Source organism: Oxyura jamaicensis, chromosome 1 (genome assembly GCF_011077185.1).
Source record: "Oxyura jamaicensis isolate SHBP4307 breed ruddy duck chromosome 1, BPBGC_Ojam_1.0, whole genome shotgun sequence".
NCBI classification, from domain to species: Eukaryota; Metazoa; Chordata; class Aves; order Anseriformes; family Anatidae; genus Oxyura; species Oxyura jamaicensis.
Window position 1 is genome coordinate 44,417,273 of NC_048893.1, and position 26,794 is coordinate 44,444,066.

At 38.5% G+C, this 26,794-nt stretch overlaps 2 protein-coding genes across 3 annotated transcripts in view; both read right to left on the minus strand.

Annotated features, from left to right (window-relative positions):
• The window catches only part of SCYL2 (SCY1 like pseudokinase 2), a 33,612-nt gene extending 16,723 nt beyond the window's left edge, over window positions 1–16,889 (minus strand). The window contains exons 1-3 of one of the 2 annotated variants that reach the window (XM_035336343.1): window positions 16,689–16,889; window positions 11,781–11,978; window positions 4,052–4,209 (exon numbers count right to left, since the gene is read on the minus strand). In XM_035336343.1, coding sequence (XP_035192234.1) covers window positions 4,052–4,209; window positions 11,781–11,957 — 335 coding nt within the window. In that variant the 5' untranslated portion in view covers window positions 11,958–11,978; window positions 16,689–16,889. The remainder of the gene's footprint in view (window positions 1–4,051; window positions 4,210–11,780; window positions 11,979–16,688) is intronic. The other variant, XM_035336338.1, reaches the window with a different exon arrangement.
• A 1,427-nt stretch (window positions 16,890–18,316) lies between these two features.
• On the minus strand, window positions 18,317–26,483 carry ACTR6 (actin related protein 6). Its single transcript, XM_035346608.1, has 11 exons — window positions 26,261–26,483; window positions 25,845–25,962; window positions 24,794–24,862; window positions 23,272–23,395; window positions 22,408–22,543; window positions 22,267–22,323; window positions 21,467–21,565; window positions 21,204–21,282; window positions 20,434–20,605; window positions 19,423–19,561; window positions 18,317–18,609 (listed from the first exon to the last, which is right to left on the minus strand). Exons 1-11 carry the CDS (start codon window positions 26,326–26,328, stop codon window positions 18,480–18,482), a joined length of 1,191 nt encoding a protein of 396 aa, XP_035202499.1. The 5' UTR covers window positions 26,329–26,483; the 3' UTR covers window positions 18,317–18,479.
• Between the last annotated feature and the right edge of the window lie 311 nt (window positions 26,484–26,794).

Genomic DNA, 26,794 nt, shown 5'->3' on the forward strand with positions numbered 1-26,794 from the left:
ATCATTATAAACATTTATGCTAGAGGTTATATATATACACCCACTATATATAAAGATAGCTGAAAATTTCAAAAAATAATCTTGTAACAAAACAGAAATCAGCTTAAGTTACTGTACTCTGATAACACTCACATACATCACCAATGATGCACACAGAGCTTCATAAGCTTTATGTTTATTTTTTAAATTGGTACTTTTCTTGCCCTGATTCAAGAAAATCAAACAATTAATTCGTACTATTGTTAAGCCTTGTAAAATCAGGCTGTTAGCTGTGCCTAAAAGTGGCATTCCCCCAACTGAAGCAATGCTTCATGTAGTCAAAACCATAATCAGAAGCAAAATTAATAACATGTATGGTAGTACCTGAATATTCTTTTGCGTTTTATATTAATATAGAACAGGTACACACAAACATGCTTGTTATACGACCTTCACTTTGCCTGCAAAGTGACTGCTTTCCTAATTATTTGTTCTACTGCTTTCTTTCTGAACAACTGCAGGTCTCCTTTATGGATCTTTGTGTTAGCAGCATCTAAAAAGCTCAGATGAAGCAAATTTCCACACAAAGTAGACTAGTTGTAACACCGTGCTTCCAAATTTCAAACGTTGAAGTCCTGAAATTTTTTTAATTGGAGAAAGCACAGTGTAGATGGTAGCACGCATTCTTGGTTTAAGAAGGAATATTTCATGAGAACACTAAAACATTGCAGCAGTATGAACACAGAAAACTGACACTGAGTACCACTAATAAAGATATATTTCTGAATAATAAAGTCATAGGCAAGAAGACTAACCTAACTTTTTGTTTATTCCTTAAAAATAACACAGAAGACACAATGTCTCGGCATGAATCTACCACAAAGCTTTCCTGTATCTCAATAGATTAACATGTTTGCTCTTTAAGGTAAAATAAGGCTGATGCAAAACTCTGATCATTAATCCCAATTAAAAGTGACTTGAGCTTTTCCTGCTGACTTTTTTTTTTTTTTCCTTCAGAAAAACACCTCCCTGAGTCATAAGCCTCCTGACTGAACCCTCATCACCATTCTGTTGAGAGCATCCCCTCCGCTTGTATTAACACAACTAGGGCTACAAAACTCATTCGGGAGTTCACGAGGAAGAATTAGAGCACAGAAAGACGAAGTTCTTCATTTTTAATCTAATTTCAGCTTTACCATGGAACTTATACGTTTAGTTATAGTTAAGGCTTAGATGATAAAAAATACCTAGAAAATGGTTATTCTATGGTTTTCACAACATAAATACTCTGGTTGCTGTTGTTTTGAGGGAATAAAAAAAGGCTGTTTTTTTTTTTTTTTTTACTTTAGGAGTTAATTAAATAAGATCCCAAGACAGAGTAACGGAAGGATGGGCAAATCTAATTAAAAGAATTGAACATTGCATGGGCCGATGTCTGCCATACAGTGCAGCTTCTTTAACAGCTCCCTGAATAACATCAAAATGACATTGAGTAACACAATAAAAAGAAAAAAAGTTACAAATAAAAGTAATGGCCAAATGTGCATATGTTTTGGGAAAAAGTGCAGCAGATGGAACATCTATGAAATTAAATATCTCGGACTTCACACTTTATAAATGGTCTTACAATTTGGCTTTTTTATTCTTTTCTCCATAAACAACTTAGATGTAGAATGGTATTATTTATCTGTGCTGTTACTGGAATTCAAGGCAAATTGTAAGTACATATACAGTGCTATATTAAATATTTAGTAAAAATAAAAATAAACATTGCACATATTCATTACATAGTGCATGTAAAACCTGTACATAATAATGTTATATTTATATTCAATATATTTATATTGAATACTGATTATTTGAAATAGAAACATTCTATTAGTAGAAGAAATGCTACCTACACACTAGGGTCAAAATGGTATGGCCTGTAATCATCTACTTCAGCTGGGCAGATATACCAAATACATCCTTTTGCACCACAAAAGGAGACCAAAGTGTGACTTGCAAGCAGTTCAACACAACTGTATGTTACTTTGGGTACAAAAAAAAAAAAAAAAAGACCAAGCCAGAAGGAGCTCACTATAGACTTCTTCAGAAAATAAGTGCTCTGCAAATACCTTCAGCAATTCTAAAAAAAAAAAAAAAAAAAAAAAGACTTATAGCAGGCTTGTACAGAGATACATACACAGAGAGTTTAAGTAAATTTTCCTTTTATGAGCCCCCAAAAATCCTTACACCAGTTTCTGGCACAGCAAACTACTGGGCTGGTTTGGTCATAGCGATCTCTTCCTACAGAGAGTGTGCTGAGTACAGAAAGAGCAGCAATCAGAGCAAAGCATAGGGCATTACTAAAAACTCCTGAACAAGAACTCTGACAGAACTTCAGTGTTAATTTCACTCAAAAGGCTTAAAGCCTTTCCAGGAAGAACACCAAAGCCTTTCTAACTCCCCAAGGTATGAATCTTAGCCTCTTCTTCCAAAATGTAGAATTTAGGAAAAAAAAAAAAAAAAAAAAAAAAAGAGATGAAGTTTCTGGGACAACTGAAATATCATGACAATTTTAGGGAAAAGCCTGGGTTATATTCTGCATTTCACCTGTGTAAACAACTGAGATGAACCAAGTCCATTTAACATGCAATAGTTTATTTACTACTGCAGTGCTGACAGCTGTCTTCAGTTACCTAAATAATCTTCCCTGGACTTCTGTGAGGGGAATACTGAACCAAACGTATTTGGTACAGGCAAAAAGATATACATGAATATGCTGTTGTCATTTGATTTAAGAAATCTTTCCCAAAGTAGGCACTACAAAGATCAAGAAGCATTCCTGTTACCACAGGCCTGTTCCCAGCTCTGAGAAGTCAGTACATTTGGAAATGCGCAAGTTAACACAATAAAAAAGAAGTTTGAAAGGTAATGTACACAAATCTTTATCAGACTTTCAATTAGAAAAAAATCTTTTGGAAAAAGAACTTGAAAACCCTCATGACCTTTCCCACTAGGATCAGCTTTCTATTTTAACTTAAAATCTTCATTTTGTCAGATTTTAGTGTGTTATCACTACAGCTGAATAACAAATGTGTAAGACTAACCCCTTATTGTGCCTAATGTCCAATCATACATAAAGCAAATAAGCACTACAAAAATCCTCCAAATTTTGTCTCCCTCATTTTGTATTTGAGGATCTTCTAAACACGTATGTGGCCACAACAGATAGAGTTCACCAAAAGTCTCCAATCTCCCATGCATGAAGTATCTCATAAATGGAACAAATGAATGATCAGCTTTTTGAAAGAAAACAAATTTAAGAGAGTTCTTTAAAAGTGAAATTAATTGAACTGCCACATATTCATGCTGTAAGGGTCATTTGTAGCTATAGCTGCAGCTGGATTAAGGTCACAATAGATTATCAATTAGATTTATAGCAGGGATGCATCCTATGACTTGGTCAAAAGATCTGAGAGTGGGAAGAATACCCTTCTCACATGAGTAAATATATTAAAATGTATATAAATATATACATCAGATGTACATGCTGAATGCTCCAGGTATTCAGCTCCACAAAGGTATTCATGCTCCACGAAGATGGTGATAGGCCTGGAGGGGAAGACGTACGAAGAACGGCTGAGGTCACTGGGCCTGTTCAGCCTGGAGAAGAGGAGGCTGAGAGGAGACCTCATCGCAGTCTACAACTTCCTCGTAAGGGGGTGTCGAGAGACAGGAGACCTTTTCTCCATTAACACCAGTGACAGGACCCGCGGGAACGGTGTTAAGCTGAGGCAGGGGAAATTTAGGCTTGACATCAGGAGGGGGTTCTTCACAGAGAGGGTGGTTGCACACTGGAACAGGCTCCCCAGGGAAGTTGTCACTGCACCGAGCCTGTCTGAATTTAAGAAGAGATTGGACTGTGCACTTAGTCACATGGTCTGAACTTTTGGGTAGACCTGTGCGGTGTCAAGAGTTGGACTTGATGATCCTTAAGGGTCCCTTCCAACTCAGGATATTCTATGATTCTATTTTTCATTCAATAAAACAACTAAGAACGTCTGTTCTAAACTTCACTACAAATTACCTGGATTCTTCCAATGGATGTTGAACAGTAAGCAGTCGAGGGTGTCGAAGTCTGGTTAGCTGCTGAACGCCCCGTTTTAAAGAATCAATAATCTGATCCTTTTCGAATTTTTGGTACTTGTCTATTAGCTTCTTATCAAACACAAAAACAGCCACTTCCTAGAAATAAGCAACAAAATTATTTCAATATATAACACATCCAAAAAAACAAAGACTATACACAATTACATATGTGCACATTTTTTAAAATCAACAGTTCAGTGCTACCAATGCAAGAAGTATTTCAATATGTATCTATGTATATATATATACATATCAATGTTTATCTATCCTAGTCATAATCATTGTGTTTACATATAACCTCTGGAATATGTATTTTAAGATTATTGTGCTACTGCTCACAACTTTACAAACAGTAATGAATAAACTGTAACGTCTACCTATAGAATGACCCAGCAACAGATACACAAGACAGCAAATTGATTTTAAGTGGATGGAAGCATTTACATTAACTATGAACAAATAAAATATTCTAAGGATATGCATTCATTTGGCATTAAATATATCAAGTGGTACTTTATTAAACTTTGCCCTGTCTCAGTGTTATGTTCCAAACCAGTGTGTTCTATGTTAAATTAGATTTTCATGTGAGAGAATTTATGATGACAGACTACCTGAGTAATCGCTTAACCTGATCATTCACATGACAATGCACACAGTATTTTTTTAATGCTGAAACATGTAAAATGAAATGCCAGAAATGCAACAGATGTTAAAATAGACAAAAGAGTTTTTCCAACCTCTGCAAATGAAGTAGGAGAAAATTAAGAAATTTATATAAAACTTCAAAATTACATAGATGGTTATGAATTACAAAATTAGACTACATCTCCACAATGGAAGCCACTATAGAGAAATAAACGAATTGAAGAAAAAAGGAATTAAAAATTTTAACATGAAACAAAACTGAAGCTTTTTTACATTCCTACAACAGTGTCAATAAGGAATAATAAAGTTAAAAAACAGTAGAAAATAATATGAAAACACACAGTTTTAGTTCCAAGAGGAAGCATATGCTCTAGTACTGCACATTTTATATCCATTATTTTAACTAAAATCTTCAGGAACAGTTACATTATTCATTAAAAAAAGACAACCTCTAGCAATAGACAATATAACATAAACAAATAAATAAACCAGTCCAACACACAAAAATGAGTTTATATTTTTTATCTGGTGCCTGTTTCATTAAACTGTTAGCAGGTGAATTCCTATAACTCAACTAAGCACATTTCCTGATTCTGTCCATCTCCTCTCCCTGTTCCAGCCCCAAGAGGGATGGGTCGAACAGTAACATTGACATAACGCAGGGAAGAACCAATCACAGGGGATGGTAGACATACTTTTTACTCACAGTTCAAAAGAAACACACATTTTCCAGTACAGCACATTAATGGTTTGAGCAGGAAAGTGGCCAACAACAAAATCTCCAACTAATGTCCCAGTTCTGAAAACATTTCTGTTTAATTACAAGTCATCAATATCAGATAGTGAATATTTAAATCAGAAAGCATGGGATGTCAGCCATATTTTGAATATTTTATGATGGCTGTAAGTCCTGTTGGTGCTTGCTGCAATCCTGCATGGATTTGAAGTTTGACAGAACTTTTACATACCCAAAATTAGCTCAAGTACTTATCTGTATATAAAATTGCAGTATTCTAGATATGAAAATGATTGCTGTCACATAGATTTTTTAGGTACAAATGCCTTTTTTAAACAAACAAACAAAAAAAACATTATTTCAAAGTTTCAAGAATCAAAACAGTTTGAGCTTTGTGGCAACTTTCTTTCAATACCTTCCTTTTCATATAACACATCTGATACCAGAATAAAGTCACCACAGTGCCCATGGACTACCCATGTCCCCTAAAATGTTCAATGTGTTCTCGTAGTAAGAATTCACAATACAGTATTCTGAAATGGGAGATAATCAATTCCATAACCAACACTGATTTTATATGCAAGTGCCAACAACATAGTATCTTCACACCCATAAGTCACCAAGCATCATTTTGCAGAAAAGTGACAAAAGAGCTGAGTCTATACAGAGACCACGGAACATACTCATTGTACAAAATTACTGAGATGATATAATATACCTGGAAATATTTAAAAGCATTCAGAATTTTGCACTGCATAAGCCAAATAAGCCTGTCAGATTTTGACTATGAACAAATCATTTGTGTTCTTCCTTTTCTGTTTTACACCACCTGATATTCAACCCTGAAAAGGAGGGAGGGCTACTGACTGTAACTGATAGAGGTTCCATTTGCTGGTGATTTAATTACTTTCATGGAAACTTGAAACTGCAAAGGTTTACACAAAGTTAATAATTCTTTCCACAGAAAGACCTAGGAAAACTTCCAATTGTATTTTTTATTTCATAGGCCTGAAAGAAGAGAAACTTCCTTCTGCAAATGACAACTTGTTATTTAGTTCTTCAGTTGCATCATAATTCCAACTTTATGATATGAAAATAAATTCAGCATAAAAGAGAATAAAATATATTCAAAATACAACTGCTTTAAATTATTTTTTTTCCACTTTTTTTAAGAAGCATTTGGACTCTTAGTCATATGATCTGAATTTTTGGGTAGACCTATGTGGTGCCAGAAGTTGGACTCAATGATACTTGACGGTCCCTTCCAACTTGGGATATTCTACGATTCTACGAAATTAGGGGCAAAACAGCCTTTATCTTTAATGACAAAAACTTCCATTCATTACGTGATAGAAAGTAAACACACCTTGTTCAGCATGTTCTTGTCTCAGCAGTGTACTGATAGCTCCACCACCTGAGTCAGGAAGAACGGACAAGTACATAGAGCTGTAGATGGCCACTCGAGAGATCTAAGTTTAAATCACAATTCTGTTCACAAACATGAACCAGTCTGCACCTTCTTTCTCACCTCCTACATGCTTAAAGTGCTTTACTTCAAAGCAGTATTAGAAAGGTAAAGCTCAGTGATGATGTTAACACAGTTGTATGCTATGATGTGCACCATGCAAGTATTTGCCAATATAAAGATCTTAAAGAAATCATCTGTTGTTAGAATTTTTTATCATGAATCACTGAAAAAGAACAGTTCTACAATACCTTTGCCAAGGAATTAAATGTCACACAAAGTATTTTGCATACAACTTGTAAAAATGGTGTTACCCGTGCAAACAGGAGTAAGCATTTCCCACAACATGCAAGACACAGGACATATTTTAATTGGGCTATAATCATATTAGGTCAACTGTAACACTTTTAGATCCTAAGCAGGAAAGGGTAAATCAGTGTTCTTGGAATGCGCTCCCCTATTTCAGGGGAATTCTGTTGACCATTGTCCCAAAGACCTGTTTTTCACCAATACATGCATTTGTAAAAGTTTTGTATCCTTGTAGTACAAATCACTAAACGCACCCATTTCCTTTTTTTTTTTTCCTGGCTTCTTTGGGCAGTTTTTATTTGTGCTGGGTATGGATGAAACGGAGTTCACTTTCTCTATATAGCAGCCCATATGGTGCTGTATTTCAGACTTATGGCTGAAACAGTGCTGACAGCACATCCACCTTTTTGCTGTGTCTGAACAGACTTTGCACAGGGTCAAGGCTTTCTCTTTTTCTCACTCTGCCCTGCCAGCATGTGGGCTGGGGGTAGGCAAGAGACTGGGAGGAGACACAGCTGGGACAGCAGACATAACAAGTTCTTAGTAACTTGTGCCCAAGCACTTCCATTCTAGCTCTTGGTGTCCTCTACCCCCAGCCAGAAAAAGGCAACCAGGCAGGCCATGCCATACTTCTCTCTTTTGCCCCTGAGAGAAAGGCAAGCCATCCAAAGACTGCAGAAACACATTGGGCTCACGTCTCGATAAAGAAGCAAACACAACTCGTAAGTGTTTCTACATAAAGACTCTAAAAGCTGTGGAAATACAATGATAATGTAATAGCAACACTTCTGCCTACCGATTTCATTGCATCTTGAGAAAGGATGTTAACAATACAAAAAATATCCAAGTACTTTAGTACTCCATCACTCTACTATCAGGGACATATAGAATAGCATACAGGCATAATGGCAGAGATTAAGCACAAAACAATAAGGAAAGGGAAAAAAAGCACACAATATTGAATAACTGCAGTTCACCATCCTGTGAACTGAATGATGTATTGACCTTGTGAAAATAAATGTGATCATGTTGTTAAAGACTAAGTTGTAAACATAGAAACAAATGAAATTCTAAGGTAGAGCACTTGATATTAGGAACTTTGTTTTGCCTTTCACATGTTCTCTGTTTTATTTATATACACCCACACGTTTAAAAAAAATGAAGTTTGCCTTTTTTTACCTTGCTTTCCCATCAATTTGTTTCAGTGATAAGGTATACAACACAACTATTTCAGTTTTGAAATTAACCTTTATAGTTTGAATAACAGAAAGCTTTAATTATAAAGATACTGCATGCACATTAGCCAAAACCAAAAAGCTGATTTACCTACCATTAATATATTTAGTACTAACACAATAAAAGCTAAACGTGACTGTAGCAGTCCTGAAGCACAAACCATTATCTCCTTAATTCCGGTAGTTTTTATGATTGAGCTGGCGAGAGCATTCTGAAGCAACATTACCCTATCTTTTTCTTTGATTGCTCTTTCTACACAGAAAAAAGAACAAGTGCCACATTATGCCAGAAAAAAAAAATAAAAAAATTTAAAGATGTAATGTCGTATAACTAGAAAGACTAAAAAAAAAAAATCTTTTAAATAAGCAGTAAATCAGCTATCAAACAGCACCAGACAAATACATGCACACAGGAAAGTATTTTCCTTACTTTCTGTTAAGTGATTATTCAGTCACCAAGCAAGTAAACAAGAAAAGACACGACATATTGGAAAAAAAAAAAAAAAAAAGCAAGCATTCAGAAAACCAGGAAAAACAGATAGGGAGGAACCAGGTAGAAGTCTGAAAATAATACATCTATTATGGTATCATAGGTATCTGCTGTCATGAGACAGAGTTTTGTAACTGTCACAGACTTAAAATAGAAACAAAATTAATACACATTTGAAATCTTAACTTCAGCTGATCAACTTCTGTAAGACAGATGACTTCCACTTGTTCTGGGAACAAACATTTCAGATTAGCACTACTGCTGCAACACTAAGACTCCAAACATAGCTGTTTTATAAGGCTACAACGACTTATTACTTGCATTGTTGCAGAGTAACAAGAAGGGTGATTAAGTCTTACATCCTGCTTGTCAGATCACAATATACATTTGCTGTTAAAACATAAATAAATAATTAAATAGAAGCTAAGCGCTTGTAGCTCCATGTGTGACTTCACAGAAGTGACTACTACCACTTTTAAAAAAAGACAGCCAGACATTTCCATATGGCCCAACAAACACTCTAAAGGTACATGCAAAAGAAAAAAAATGTACAGATAAACAACAGATACACTGCAATGCAATTGAGCACACAGTGTTTGTCTTGATAGGCAGTTTCATTCTGCAATATCAAACTATGTTGACGTGATGTTACCTAACTGGCAATAGTAACAATGAATGGTAATTACACGTCAAATCACCAGGCAGCTAAAATTCTCTGCAATACAACTGCCCCTGTATTTTTAATGACTGAGGATGGCATACAAATGCACAGGTGTTAGTAAGGATTTACAGAGACAATACAGGTTCAAATATAGTAACACGTGAACTAACCTTCTGTAAAGTCAGCCATGGAAACACCCATCCAAAGCTGAAAAAACATGACTGACTGGAAACAAGTTCCATATACTCTGTCAACTGGGCAGACTGAAAGGAAGTGCCAGTAACTCTCTATACCCTCAAAGCTATGCCTGGTACAGGTCAGTTACTTAACTGAACACTGAGATTTTATCAAATCTATCAAAACTATGATATTTTCAATATTATCACTGCTTTGAATAAGACAAAAAAAGTCATTACGTTTGGTAAATTCAGTAAATAATGGATGTATTGAGTCCTGGAACAACTAGACAGATGCAGGAGAATCATATGAGCACAATATATGCTTAACATTATGCAGATTCTGACACAATCAGAACATTCCCCACATATTACTCACTCTGCATGTTATGTTTCTTTTACATTTGCTACAGTTTATTTTCCTACAATCTAACAGATTATACCCATGTTTTCCAAAGTTATTCCTTTGTATCCTTTTCTCTTTGGCACATCTTTAGCATTGATTCATTCTCTAAGTGACTTCATATCACTTCAGCATCAAGTTTAATGGAAGGCTGTATCTTATTCTCTATTTACTCTTCTATTTCTATTCTCTGTTAACTCTTCTATTTACTCACTAAAAAAATCTATTTCCTCTCCAAGCTTGAAAGAGATATTTCACATTTCTCCCATACACCAAAATCACACTCTGTAATAACAGCTCTTAAATTCTGTTTCTGACAAGCCTTCTTCCAAAGCCACTGCTGTAGTTCAACCCTGCCGGCAGCTCAGCACCACCCAGCTGTTTGCTCACTTCCCCCAAGTGGGATGGGGGAAGAGAACTGGGGAAAAAGGTAGAACTCACATGACAAGAAAGCGTAACAGGACAGAAAAGGAAGGGAAAATAATACTATATATAAAACAAGCGATACATAATGCAATTGCTCACCACCTGCCAACTGATGCCCAGCCAGTCCCTGAGCAGCAGCCATCCCCTGCCCTGTCCAACTCCCTCCAGTTCTACTGTTCAGCATGATACCATGCAGTATGGGACATCCCTTTGGCCACTCCGGGTCAGCTGTCCTGGCTCTGTCCCTTCCCAGCTTCTTGTGCACCCCCAGCCTCCTCGGTAGAACAGCAACATGATAAGCTGAAAAGTCCTTGACTCAGCATAAGCACTGCTCTGCAACCACGAAAACATTGGTGTGTGATCAGAATTATTGCTCTCCAAAATCCAAAACACAGCAGCATACCAGCTACTATGCAGAAAATTACCTCTATCTCAGCCAAAACCAGGACAGCCACAATTCCCCTTTTACCTATATATGTGGCTTCAAGTGAGGCAAAAGTTTATATACTAGTGCTCTACACACTAACACTTTAAGCAGAGTTACTTTCGAAGGCAAATATACCTGGCTGAAAGTTGCACAAGGAAGGCAGACCTCACTTCTACCACACCCTCCGCCTCTGCCCCACACCCTTCTGTCACTATCTCCTGACTTAATACCTCTAACCCTTCAATTTGTGTGGCAGCTGAGCAAAAAAATACAGCTTATTTTTCTGAGATCAAATAATGGCACAGATCACGATCTTTTAATATTGTAAAGAGGTAGTATTATTCCCCTCAGAACTGCAAGGCAAACTAAACTAGAGAACTGATCCATGTTAAAATAAACAAGCTTCTTTCTTCTTGTCAGGTCAGTTTTAACTCAAGTTAATTTTTGATCTTCGTGTCAAGTTTTACACTATGAATACAGAACAACTTCCTTCTCTGGCAGTGAAGGCTTAATGTATCTGTAACCTATGTAGATGAGAACTTTATATTTAAATAGTTTTGGTGTCATCAATTCATTTTACACCCTTAGAACTCGTCTGCCCAGTTTGGTTTTGTTTTAAATACCACCTAAGAGCTGCTACCTACCAGCCTGTTATCTAATGCTTATAAACACAGGTCTTTACTTGACAACCCACCTGCTTTGTTGATTTTTTAGTTCCATTAAATATCTTCCAGGCAAGACCGTTACCACCACTGGCAATATGTCGGCCAACATCAAACTCCCTGGTCACAGGATTTCCCATGACCGCGCTGGTGACATCTGCCGTTACCTTCGTAACGGTACTCTTCAGTTTATTCAGCATGGACTCCATGGTGTCTACCAAGGTAGTATCCTAAAAGGACAAGAAAAAAAAAAAAAAAAGCTTCACAGTCTCTCAGAAATTCTATTAACTTAAGAGAAATGTTGAAAATTATAATATTAAAGGACATCTAACCAAGAATGCATTAGGATATAGAAGCAACCCACAAAAAAAGAATACTGAAATATAATTTCCAGGGCTTTGCAGTCAGACATACTCATACTGCACAAACACATTTATGTGCACACACCTGGGGAGTGTATGCCCTTGTTACCCCTCCTCAAAAATTTTTGAATCTGTTGATCATTCTTTGTTAGATATAACAAAGCAATTGAGGACTGAAACACACAACCATTTATTGAAAACGAATGACTGAATAAATCAGAGAACCTACAAACTGCTCCCATGGAAGGAAAGGTTCACACCTTATGCATCAATATCAATCAAGCAGGAAAAAAAGCAAGTCCGAATGAAACCAGGCTCCATTAATTCCAGCAATTATGGAACTACACATTTGCTGCAGGGAAAGACTGCTTAAAATCCCAGATCAGCAAGTGAAAAGATTTGTATTATACAGAAGACAATTATAAAATATGTTCTTTCCTACATTGTGCCTGCCAAAATGCAAGCTCAAAATTTAGTATTTTACTCATCAGAATTGCTGACATTATTTGTCTGACCTGAGCAGGGAAAAACAAACCGCCTTTTTATGCGGCAAAATTGTACTTGCAAGTTTATTTATATCACCTTGCAAATTTAAGAGCTAACTGTGGCTGCTTATCATTTAGTTCACCTTCCCCTCTAGTGTGCACTTTCATGGTTTCCTTAGTTGTCATAATTAGTTCCAAAAATCTGATTTGTCTATTCCATGAGACAGAAGTTTGAAAAATATATCCCATTTACACAACTGTCTCTCTGATAGCAGAAACACAAGAAATAATGGAGACATGAAAGAAATAGTGAAAGCAAGAGGCAGACATTCATCTTCTTTATCGGTGTGTGCAAAGATGAATAGAGAATGCAAAGAAATGATTTCCTGGAATCAGTATTATGTGGTATATTCAAATGCAACATCTAAGGATATTTCTTCATCCAACTTTTCAAATAAGAACACTAACGTCCTCAGCCTATAGTAGAACAAACCTAAGGTAGTACATCAGCAAATATATTGAGAGCTGTAGAAATCCTGTTTTCACTTACAGCCTTATTTTTCATATATTTAATTCACCGGTACATAATTTGTGCAAAACTACCTTGAAAAATAGCAAGTGTCACTACTAGACTAGATTTAGTTGCAAGAAATCAGTTTTCCAAGCCATACTAATTAGGACAAAAGAAGAAGGCACTAACAAGCCATCCAGGGAGCAGTGAGACTAATCAGCCCCAACACCCATCAGACCCGATGTGAAGTGCCTATTTGCAGTGAATTAAACCTTCACCCACTGCTCAGGTATCATAAGGCATTGTTCTGGTCTACACAGATTATCTGGTGTCTGATCAACCAATATTTTCCACATTCGTGACACAGATGGGAGTTTGTTTTCTCTCCACGGTTCCTTAATCTCACAAAACCCTTAGCTATTTATCTGTGGCAACTGTGTATCTCAGCCAAACTTGACCAAAATGACAGCACTAAAGTTATTCAGGCATGCTCACTTTCTCCCCGCGGTACTATAGAGCTGATTCCATACAAACTCAAGGCAAGTAACATGGTTAGTACTGAACTGAACAGACAGACTTGTTTCCTAAAAGATGTAATAAATACACTAAGCAATTTTTCTTAAAAGAATTTTCTGAGTAGCTGAAGAATTCACTCATGTAGATGTATGGCACGGTGCTAACCTAGTTCTACGCAAACGCTAGCCCCATGCTGGAAGCAACACAGGATGTAGCTGAGTGCTGACTACTGCAGCAGTTACATCCCACCATCAGTACTCTTCCACAGAGAAATGTGCAATTCCACTACCGCTGTGACTCCAGAGACACTTCTCCAATTTCCACGTCAGCTGAGTAACACAACTTTGTGCCTCTAAAGGGAGAGCCAGACTAGGAGATTTAAGAAAACATACTATAAAAAAGAAAGGTATCAGCTTTAAAATCAGACATAGTTATGGCAGGACCACTCAGGAGCAGAACCAGATATGAAGCACATTCAGGATGAAGTAGGTCTTAATTATGGGGATGGGGAGCTCTAGATATGAGGAGCTGAGCCTGAACACAACGAGATAATCTTAAGAGTAATTACATGTTTGCTTGGTATGTATTAAGTCCTTTGTTGAGAACACTGCTGGAAATAAACTATGGAATCACAGAATTCCTTTAGTAATTAATTTTATTGTGATATTTTATTACAGTATATCAATTTTACCTTATCAATTCTGCTATGGAAAAATGTGTGCAATTCTTAAGTGTGCACACAAGACCAAACAGCTTTGGACACTGTCCAAGATCCCTGTATAAAGGAACTTCTCTTGAATCTGCTAAATTGTTATAAACAAGGATCATGGAGTATTCCAATTAGAAGCAATAGGTATCTCTAGGTATTATTCTGTAGTAAAAAGCTCTATATACTAAAGGACTATAAAAAACAATCCTAATGAGTTTAAGATAACTACTAATCTAATTTGTTTTTGAATGTTGTGCTGTTTGCGTTCTGTTTTGTTCGCTCCCAGCCAACAAATCTGTAATATCAACGCAATGTAATCTTACGTTGGAATTCTCAAATCCAGAGAGACTTCACAAAAATAGTTGCAGTGATGGGATTAAGAAAATATATGCGCATGCATGCTCAAATTAGTTGGATAAACTCGAACGACAACTTCTCTATATATACAGACAGTGGAAAAACGTAGTACTAATTGACTGAGAACCACCTTCTGCTGCGGGTGACAGACTAACTGCAGCAAGAAGCCTGGAAAACCCGCGAGGTGAGAATGCTAACAGCATTCCGGTGTCTGAAGGGTTAGGGTTTAAAAGCAATCCCGGCAGGCCCTGTTCAACAGGCTTGACAGTATGCGAACTACTGATAAATTCAGCTAAGAGAAAACTCATACTGAGAAACTTACTTCTCAATAAGCAGTTTGAGTTTCAAGTTTACGTCTGTCTAACACTGTCTATACATTTGTAGAAACCCTTATGTCAACATTTGGACTGTGTTCTACAAAAGCGTTTTTCTTTGGCTCTAAAAAAAGTGATTGTTATTGCCAATTTCAATAAAAACTCAAACATACATCAACAGGAACAACATACCTAGAAAATTCATACAAAAATGGTTTAAAAACTAAACTATTTGGGGTAATAACCATAACACCAGAAAACATGATGATCTTCACTATATCTGAAATATACCATTTTAGTTCTCAACTGTAGGAAGCCGTTCGATTGATCAGTTCTTTTAAGACTTAACTACTACTTATAGAAAAATTAACAACCACAGGTCAATAAAGCAAGTCAGTTACCCAGAATGAAACTTTAACTTCAAGTTACAAGGTAATAAGTGATAAAAATACAAGAACTTATGAGTATTAGTGTCCAGACAAGCAACCCAGGACAGGCAATAACATTTAAGAACTTTGCCTTCCTCCTCTTTGAATTTGAAGGGTATTCTTAACGTTACTGAGTCTATGAAAGCAAGAGCCTGATCTTGATACAAAGCATATGAAATCTGGAACTAATCCTAAAAAGGCATCTGGCATACAGTATGAAGTCCCCTCACAACCGACAGTGGTCTCTTCGCTGGTATACATCTGCAGCAATACATCGGCACAGTGACAATCTAACAACCTGGCAAGGGCAATAAGCAACAACTGCCCAAAAGTAAGAAACGAGACAAAATGCTCAAAAGGTTGACGTAAAAGTGAATCCTAAATAAATGTTCCCCACCGCTCTAATTCTCATTTAAGGTAACTGCATGACTTAAAGCTATGAATTTATCCCTGAAGTAATTCACAGCTTCACCTGCTGCACTACAGGGGTGCACTCCGCACAGCCCCCAGCGCGCACACACTGCCACAGCTCCGACCCCGTAACAAGCCGGCGTGGCAGGTGTACGGATACCTCACGGCACCCAACCCGAACCACCACCCCGCCAGCGGGACCTGTGCAATGAGGTATTCGCAGAAAAACAAAACAAAACAAAAAAAAAAAAAAAAAGAGTGCTTGAGCAACTGACTCTCAGAAAATAAATAAGTAAATAAATAATGAAAAGGAAAATAAAGGAAAAGGAAAATCAGGCTTAACCGAGTTCTGACACTTGTTTTAACAACGACGCAAGGATCCAACACGATGATGTAATGTGCACGGTGCCGCTGCCTCCCAGCTGGTCACCTTCACGACTTTTTTCTCCAGCATTTTGGTACCGAGCCGCAGCCGAAACCTTGAAGATTCCCGGAGCGGGCCCCACGGGGCTCTGAGCGGGGCTCTCCCCGCCTATCACCCGCTGCCAGGGGGCGATCCCTGCGCTGCGCAACCCGCGGGGCTGCCTCCCGCAGCCGCCCCCCGCACGCAGCGCCCCGCTCGTTACCCACGGAGAGCTCGGAGCCGCCAGCGGTGCGCGGCGGGTCCCCGGCGGGTCCCCGTTTGCCCCCAGCCGCCCCAGGGCCGCTCCCGGCCGGCAGCGAGCTCTGCGGGCAGGGCAGCGACCGCGGCTCCAGGCCGGGCCCCTTCCCCTCTGCTCCGCAGCCCCAGCGGCGCTAGGCCGCGGGCAGCCGCCTTGCCGCGGGGCCGGGCGGGCCCCTCACCCACCTCAGCGCGGGGGAAGCCGTTGGCGCGGGGCCCTGCTGCCGGGCCCGGCGGGCCGCCCGTCCCGCTGCCTCCGCCTCGGCCCCGTCCCGCTCCGGTTACTCCATAGCGACGGCGGCAGCGCCTCACTTCCGCCCCGGCGGGGCGGCGGCCGAGGGGGGCGGCGGGAAGTGAGGCGCTGCCGGCTTCCGCCGGGCCGCCGGGCGGCTCTGCCTGAACCGGGGGGGCGACGGCGACGGCCCCTGCCCGTCCGCCCGCCCAACGGCCGCCCCCCTCCCGCCCCTCGCTTCTGACGGTTCCACCCAAAGTCACCTGGGGGGTGGGGGGGTTCTGACCGCCCCCCCACCTCTGTTTGTGGGTTCTGTGTCATCAAACCGTTTCCAGCGTGAATTTGTATGTGAACAATCTCCATATGCAGATTTCAAAGTAACAGCATGCCGTACTCCTTGGACCGGTGTCCCATATTTTCTTACGCAGAGTAATACAAGAGTTATATCCACGAGTTACTGTTCTGCGTTAACACCCAATTGTCCCTTCTATGGCTAATAAACAGAAGCAGGAGGATACCTCTTCCAGGCTTTTTAGCACTTAGAGGAAAGCCACCAGAAGTTGCTAGTGCAAAGTATAAAAGACTGTATTTGTGAAGAAGAATCATCTCAGTAAACTATTTAATAGGGACAGCTCGTTATCCAGATTTCTCATTCACTGTAGCGCTGGTTTCCATTCTCATCCATATTGCTCTTATTCTGAGACCTCTGTGTAGTAACAGGAGCTTACCAAATTGGGGTGGTGATCAGAACAAGATGGCTGTAACACCACACGCTCATCTGAAGAAGAAAAGAAGCAGAAGCCAGCAATGAGGATATCTATGCATCTTAATGCTCTGAGTGATCCTGGGGGCTGACAGTACGCACCTGTTTCCCCTGTTCATTTGGTCAACTCTGTTCAACTAGATCGATTACCCTTGGGTCGTACAGATCATGAAAAACAATTTTCAGAAAATAATAGCATCGAGTTGTGCTTCAGTCCCCCTTACTGGAAGGAGACTTGTTAAAGTCTTCTGAAGGGCATGAAATCCAGTGAAGCTTCTCCTTACGCCATCAACTGGCTAAGCCAGCCGCCTTCGTTCCAAGCTAGGTAAACAGTGCTTTAACACAGGGCATACAAGAGGGGGAATATGGCCCTGCAGCTGGGAATAGGCCATTCCTGAGCCCGTTGAGTATCACCAGCCCAACTGGAGAAGAATTCACCTACAGTCATGAGCTGGTTAACATCAAAATCAGCATCAGCACCTGCCCATCCGTTATCCACCCTTAGCGCGTGCCTAACTCTGTCCTGACACCCAAAGCAGCCAAACCCAAAACACCAAAACCCCTTTTTAAGAAGGAAGTGTTCAGATTACTCTTGGGCAACTTTGAGTGACCTTGTAAGAAGTGTTTAATGTCCACTCAGTTTCAAAAAAAAATTTCACCCACAAATTAATGTATCTTAATTTCTTCTTAACGTGTGTTACACCAGTAAGAAGAGCATTCACTGTTTTTATCACCTCATGCTATCACTTTTTTGCAGTAAGAATATAATGAAGCTATCAGTAAAAGATGAGAACGTAATGAAATGCAACACACATTTCATAGTATTAGGTTTGTAAAACTTTATTTTAAACTCTGAAAATGAATTTTCCCCAATCCAGTTAAGTACAGGAAAGCTAAAACACAATCCTAACTGACAGAGAACAAGCCACAGTTCACAGTTCTAAGTAAAACACTGGAATAACAATATAAGCAACTATGCTACTTATATATCAAATTTCTCTTCACAGATATTGTGCCCATGTTCTTCATAATCTTCTCTAGTTACTACCATGTCTTCAAAGTCATCGTTTTCAGAAATGAGCTTCCCACCTTCCCAAGAATAAGTAATAGGGCTGAAAAGTGAATAAAACTATTGTTAATTTTATGCAAGTTCATAAAATAAAAGTATGCAGTGATGATTTCCAGTAATTATTTAGCTATATCTAACAAAAAATATCTAAAATCAGAAGAGACTGTTTCAAGGTAATTTTTTTGATTGCTAAATGAAACCATCCAGCACCAGCCAAATTTTGAGACAGTTTCAATTTTTACCAGTGCTAAGTGGCTTCCCTTTTTATAAAAAATTAAGTACCTTTTGTAAGGAAGGAAGTAGAGTTGTCTTTGTATTTACTTTGCACAGGTAACAATTCCTTATTTTATAAAAACACTCCCTAATAATACTTTAAAAGGTAATTTTTCTTGTACTATCAAAGACTACTTGTTTTGGCTCAAATGTAAATTCACTTGGTGCAAAGATGTTACCCTTTCCAAATCCATGAACTGGCTACAATACTAACGACATGCCAGCATTCCTATGCTGAAAATTCTTTCAAGTAAAGGACTAAACTCTAATTGTGCATACTTATGTATCCAATTCTCTTGATGAAGCTATAGTCTTACTGATCTGTTTGTAATAGGACTGTTCCTGGAAACAGCTAGTGGTGTGCTTAACTTTATTAGGCAAAGTAACAGACAAGCAGGTGGTCTCTAATACGTTATTTGTCAGAAAACACACCAGATTAAAACATCTTTCTTGTACATGTTGGTTCACTTAAATTAAGGGGATTAATTTAAATACTGATTATCCTTTTATCAACAAAAGAAATCCTACTTTATAGTTTGTTCTGCTACAAGAAAATGCTTATTCTGTACAGTTTAGGACTTACTTTTCAGGAAGAACAACAGAAACATCATAGTCAGTTGGAGTGAGGCATCGAACTTCAGAATAGACCCGATCTCTGAAGCCCGGAAAAAGCGTGTTTCCTCCAGTCAGAACTATGTTCTTGAAGAAATGAGGTTGCATTTCTTTAACATAAAAAAATAAATAAACAAATCCATAATTAGAGACTAAAGATTTATTTAGAAATCTAAGTTTATTCCCAAATTTGTTAGGAACTGGAAATGGAGTAAGAAATACTCAAAGTAGTGATCATATAGTGATCACATCAGTTAAATAGTTTTAATGCAAAACCAGAAAGTGGTCACAGTCTGTTCTTTAATTATCAAAGCTAAAGTCTAAAAAATAAATGTTTAAATTGTCTGTTAGATTGCATGCCTACCAACACATTTCCATTGCAAAAGGGATTTTATTTTGTACTTAAATATATATATATATATCATTTCATAGCCTCAACACCTCCGTACTTATGTGTTATCACAAAACCTATGAAAGTCTTCTTTGTAACATTAATGTTACTACTACATTAGTGTACATAATCTGTAACACGAAAGCATTAATACTACTCCTGACAAATATAGTAGGCAGAAAAGTTTTAGACTTGGATGCTTGATAGACTGGACTGGCTTTGGTCAGTTTGAGTTTTCTTTCAGTGAAGAAATATTTTAAAACACAAAACTAATTTCAGGTATATTGTATCACTGAAGACGTGTAAATCACATCAGTAAAGGATGTTGGGAAGAGTTTAGTATACAGTGATAAACTGAAACAGAAATAGAAGCCTATCTATGTACCACCACAAAGCTGTGTTTGCATAACACGGCATTTTGTAGACAATAATCAGTCCTAGCGTATATGACACGTAACAGAAGATGGAACAGTTCACATCTTAGTAACTGGCATATTGAGGGTATTAGCATCCAAAGAGTCTTAAGAAGCTAGAACAAACAAAAACAAACAAACAAACAACAACATCAAATTTCAAAACACTAAGCTATACCTTCAGGTAAATTCTGAATAGAATCAACAATAGCTTCAGGAATTCCCATCTCTTGAATACCAATATCTGAAGGATGGAAGAGTATTTCTGGAACTGCAAATCTTTCATTTGTTAGACGAAGTATTTGTTCACCAGTCTTGTATTTTCCACTTAACACCATCTCCTCCCTTGGCTAAATTAAAGACATGAACAGTAACCACAGCTTAGGAAAGGAAATTATATCCTGGAGTGCTTAGCTAATCTTTTTCATGTACTGCAGTGGAAGGCCATATATTCTACATTAGGTTATACTACCTACAAAGTCTTCTAATAGTAATACAAACTGTGGTATTAAATTTGAGTCTATCAACTTATCAGCTGCAGTTTTGCCAATGCAAAATACAGTGAATATGTCCAAGAGCGACACTTAAGATACAGGGACTGCTTTTGAAACTATGGCCAACTCCAGAAATAAGATAACACTGCTAAATTTTCACTCCTATGAAGATTTTCCAGGCTGTTCTACTAAACAGCTCTGAACTTTATACATAGTAGGGCATTTAGATGAAATTCAGAGACTTACTAAAACAAAGCAAACTTCTTTCAACAAATTAAAAAAAAAAGGCACAATAATGTTACATGATAACAGAGTATGGTGTGTGACAGCACAACTATAGTTAATGCATAGCACAGAAAGAAGTTACAATGCAGCACTAGAAAAAAAAAGTCTATTGACCAACATGAGTGTATTTGTGCAGGGGAAAACAGTCCAAAAATACTTTAAAATTTACCTTACAAAATCCTTTTTTGATTGTGCTGAAGTCTGGCAAAACATAATCTACCATTACAGTATTTTCCTCTCCTTTCAATCTAAAAGACAAGAACGTAAAACACAATAGAATAAAGAACAAGTTCTACATCCCAACAATTTTTTACTGACTGGATTTTTCTCTTAGCTTAACTGGAAAAATTTCTAATTTACAGGATTTTTTTTTTGTACAAATAGATTATTTAGAAGTACCAACTTTTACATTTAATAGCATTGTATCCGTACTTGGCAATCTCCATGTCCTTGTAAAAGTCTTGAGACACATAACACACATCTTCTTTTACTTGGTTAATTACATGCGTTTCATCCATAACATGTAGCTGCCTGTGCAAAACAAACAAACAAAAAAACAAAGAACTTTGAGAATAATTATAATTCTTAGTATTGCCTGTTCAGTTTTGCATTGGAGATAGGTTACCATAATTTCAAATCACAAAAATCTACTAGTATCTAAAGCTTGCATTCAATTTACAAAAGCATACCTGACATAACAGAACTTTGTATTTTATTACATTGCAACTTAACAAACACATATCTACCTGTGTTTGCCCTGTCTTAAAAATAGCCATAACCCTGTTAGTTTTAATAGAAAAGGCATTACACCTTTGCTATCTCTTTACCTATATAAAGTCTCAAGCTAAAAGATCTTAATAAAAAGTCAACTCTATAAAATTTTATTTGTGGTGTAGATAGAATCAAGATGTAGCACTGATTTGACAGCTGACTTACAAACTACTGAAACATCTGAGAAAATATATAAGAACTTATGTAATTGTGAACACGCACGTACCCTCAGCAACTTCAAAAGCCCTGGCTCTGTGATGAATTAGGCTGTTGGTTATTTTTATTTTTTTTTTGATGGCCTAAGCTCAAGATGAAAGTTAGCAGATTATAACAGACAAAAATCCCCTTTAAACAGCATTTAATCTAAAATTAATGTAGCCAGAAAGAATATCCCCACAAACTTCTCGCACATTTTATATCAAGTCTCAAGATGATGGTCAGTAATTAATCTCTTACTTTACCTGTAAGATATTATCTCCTTCAGATGGTTGGTTAAGAGTTTTCCTCCAACATTAATCCTACATAAAAAAGTAACACAAGGAATTCTGTAGTTATTAACTTCAGGCATAACAAACAATTCTCCTAAAAAAAATAGTGTTTACCTGATAATTGCCTCTTTTTTCTTTTTACTTCTGCAATATGGTACAATATGGGTAAAAGAGTATCCACTATCCACAATGATACAACATAGCTCGGATGGATTATCCCGGAAATACCTGTGTGCACTAAGAGCTCCAGCTGAAAACCAGAAAATTTAATTCAAATTTTACATGAATATACACTCTTAGAATTCATACCGATATGAAAGTGCTTAAATTTTAAATGCCTTTTCCAGACTTCTAAGAACTCAATACAGAACACTACAGTCAACAGGTGAACTAATTTTGCCAGTGGATAAAATTAAGTATTTTATATCCTCTCCCCCCTTTATTCTTTTTCATGGATTCTAGTGAATGTTCTGTTCCCTCTCCTATGGTTTAAACAGGTTGATCATGCCATACTTTACCAAAACAATCTAAAGGGATATCTATTTTTTGAAAGTGTTGAGATGTTATTTTACCATTCCCTGTGATCCCGGTAAGGTAATGCATTTCATGACCATAATGCTTCATTTTATTTGCTAATATAAATCAAAATTAAAAATTACCGCCACCCCCAAGAAAGGAACGCTGTCAAAGTCTTCACACAAATGTTTGGTAGACTTCCTCAAATGATAACTTATTTCAAGATATATTCCTTATCTCTACCATCTTTTTCTCTTCCCAGATTTCCTTTAATTATATGCAAGACACTCTTAAAAAAGTAGTCTAAAAGGAAAATTGGAATTTCCATAAAAATTTTTAATCCAGTCTGACTACACATAGTAGCCAGAAAGGAAATTAAGTACTTTGTATGTGTATGCATTTATACATAATTGGAATTTTAACCTTGAAAATAATAAGTGAACTAGAAAGGGATATACTCACCATTTACTCTAAGAACTGCTTGAAATTGATATTCTTCAAATAGGATTTCATTCATGGATTCTTGTATTGAACTGAAGTTAAAATAAGGTTCGGTGATAATAATGTTGGTATCTACAAAATCCACCTATGAAAAATACACAAAGATTGCCATTAAAACAAAATTAAAAAATAATCCTCTATGATATTTTGCAGCAATTGAAGACTATGTAAATTTGAAGACGTGATTATCACTTGCCATATCTGTTAGCAGAAGCTACGTTTATAAAGTTTTACTTCTTTTTCCTTTGTAAAGACTTTATGAGCAGTGATACAATTTAATGCATTAATGGTTTAAAACAAAATAGAAGGGAGCACTTCCTTATATACTCTGCTCCTGTTACCATCCTTAGATGTTGTAATGTAACATTTTAAAGAGATACCCATAAAGAACACTACAATACTCCAAGATACTTTACACCAGTTCTATCAACTACAGAAAGATTTATTTTCAACAGCTCAGCATTTACATCAAGAAATCATGTATCTATTAACCGAAGACAAAGCCCAGCACAAAGCAGAATGAACAGAACTCCCAGTGACCTCTCACAAGGCCAGCGGAAGATCCTGGATTTTCTGCATTTGCTAATGCCTCAAATTCCATTAGTGAAAACTTCCCATAGTTATTTTCACCATAACTAGATACAGCCCCAAGCATATTACCAGCTGCATCTCTCTCTGTAGGCTTTACTCATGAAAAAGAAATAATAAATCAATACATATAATGAAACTGTCAATGAATGAAATGTAGTTCCAAAATGTAAAAGAAAGCTAAATATCAAGGGTATATTTTTAACTATGAAGATTAAGATATTTTAAGGTACTCTTTCATTCTGTATCCTACATGTTAACAAAACAAAACAAAAACTTCCAGAGTAAGTAACAATACACAGTATTTTAAAAAAATAAATAAAAGAGAAGCCTTATTACACATCTTGGGCTACATCCAGTTGGTGTGACAAACAAGAAAAAATGCATTTCATATATTTTATAATATTTTATAAATTCTATTTATTCATTGGCAATAAATGGTTAATCAAAGACAAAGCTACTTAATGTCTGTCTTTTGGCCTACTGACAAAGTTCATCACTATCTTAAGAGTTTCTTAATCTCTAAACCACATTAACCACATTGTATCTGTCTATTATGATGTTTTTATTTTATTTTACAAACTTGAACTCTTAATTATATTAATGTGAATTTAAGATTGACATATGTAAATTGACCTCAGTATGGATACACACAAAACTGGAAAGTTAAATGCTTTTGAAATTCCTATACCAGAGCTCAAAGTCATAATTTTCGTCAGTTTACAATAAAACTTTGTGATTTCTAATGGAAATCACTTACAAAGAGAATAGTAAGCTCAGCAGTTTTATTTAATATTTGATGTACTTATGTTAAATCCACTAGTCCATGCTTAACCTACACAAATTGATTATTTAAAAAAAAAAAAAAAAGAGAGAGAAAGAAAGAGACTCTTACTTGATACATTTCTTTTCCAAAAAGATAATCCCAAACTTGTCTCTGGACATCCCAATTAACCAGGTAACCCTGTAGGAATTTTGAAAAAAAAAAAAAATCACAGCACTGTTTAGAGAATAAAAATATACTTCACTTTTTAAACAATTACTAGAGATAGAAAAATGTCAAGCAATTGATGATCCGACAGTGTAAAGAAATCTGAGAGTAAAAACATCAAAATTCTCACAATTCTATGCCAAGAGTAAAGGTAACATGAAAATAAAAAATGTTACAAATATTCCCAATGGGTATCATAGAATCACAGAATGGTTTGGGCTGAAAAGGACTTTAAAGCCCATCTAGTCCAACCCCCTGCCATGGGCAGGGACACCTCCCACCACACCACATTGCCCAAAGCCCCATCCAGCCTGGCCTTGAACAGCTCCAGGGATGGGGAAGCTGTGTTGGCAGGTACTATATCTACAGTGGAGGCCATACGCGATTTGACATTGAGCAATCATTAAAGCATCATCTTTCATTCATACTAGTACATACTCTGTATGTTCATATATACAGCATGCTCATATAAAAACAATATTCATGTGTTTATCAGTTTTTAACAGTAGGCAGACAAATAAAAAAGGCAATCTAACACTTGACAAAGAGATTCTCCATAATAGCAACTGTCCAGTTAGTCTATAAATTTAAATCACATACGTACAGGTTCCAATTAGTTATATATATTAGACATTTACGTTATATACTTGACAGATGCAGCGTATGGGGGCAGCGCCAGGTGGAAACAAGATTACGTGCAGATTCTGAATTCCAACTAAGGAACTTGCGGCGTGACACACTTGAGGTGTGATAAGGCTGCCAGAAGCTGTGCACATAGAACAACAAGGTAACTTGTTTCCTGCACGCACTTATCGTGTTTGCCAGCTGCCGTGGCACTGCCCGCTGCCGAGCGTGACTCTTGTACATCACGACATCAAAACCTGCCGTGGGGACACATGGCACAAGAGACATTCCTTGCTTCCAAGAAGCCCGGCAGCGCCGCTCGGCCCGTTACCTTCTGAAAGGGGAGGATGTAGAAGAGGCCCGAGGGGTCCTTGATCTCATCCAGCTGATTTGCCGTGAACGTTTTTAAGCGCGCCGTCTTCGACCTGAACTGGCAGTTGGGGATGACGCTGCGAGAGAGGGGCACGGATCCGTGACACACGTCGCAACCGGCCTCGTCCCGTCGCGCCCCCGGGCTGCCGGTCGCCTGGAGCCCGCTCGGGGCCGGGGCTACCGGGGGACGAGCTCGGCCCTGCCCCCCCCATCCCTCAGCCCCCCGCTCCCGGCGCTGAAGGAGGGGGCGGGGCCTCCCCACACAGCCCTCGGGGGCGGGGCCTCGCGGCGCCGAGTGCGCAGGCGCGTTGCCGGCGGCGGGCCGGGGAGGGGAGGAGCCCGGCTCCGCGCGGCTCGGCCCGCCCCGCCCCTCACCTGACGTGCGCGTGGCTGTAGCCGATCTTGGCGGTGTAGGCGCCGTTATCCAGCACCAGCGTGGCCATGCTCCCCACGGCGCCACGGCCGCCGCCGTCCCAGTATTGATCCGCCACCGCCGTGGGTCTCTGTGGTTACCATAGAGCGGAGGAGCAGCGCGCGCGCGTTGCCTGTCGGGACGCAGCCGTGCCGCCGGGACCGCCCCACGCCCAGAGCCCGCCTCCGGCGCCGGAAGCTGTCGCCGGGGGAAGTGACGGAGTAGGGCCCGGTGCGGCCGCGTCACGGCACCGCCCCCTAGCGGGGAGGACAGGGCGGTGCCGGGAGCGGGGAGCGGGGAGCGGGGGGCGGCCGCTGCCCGCAAATAACCGGTGGTAGGGCGGGAGGGGACGGCCTCGGGTTGCGCCAGGGGAGGTTCAGGCTGGAGATGAGGAGACATTTCTTCTCAGAAAGAGCAGCCGGGCACTGGGACGGGTTGCCCAGGGAGGTGGTGGAGTCACCGCCCCTGGGGGTGTTCAAGGAAAGGTTGGACGTGGT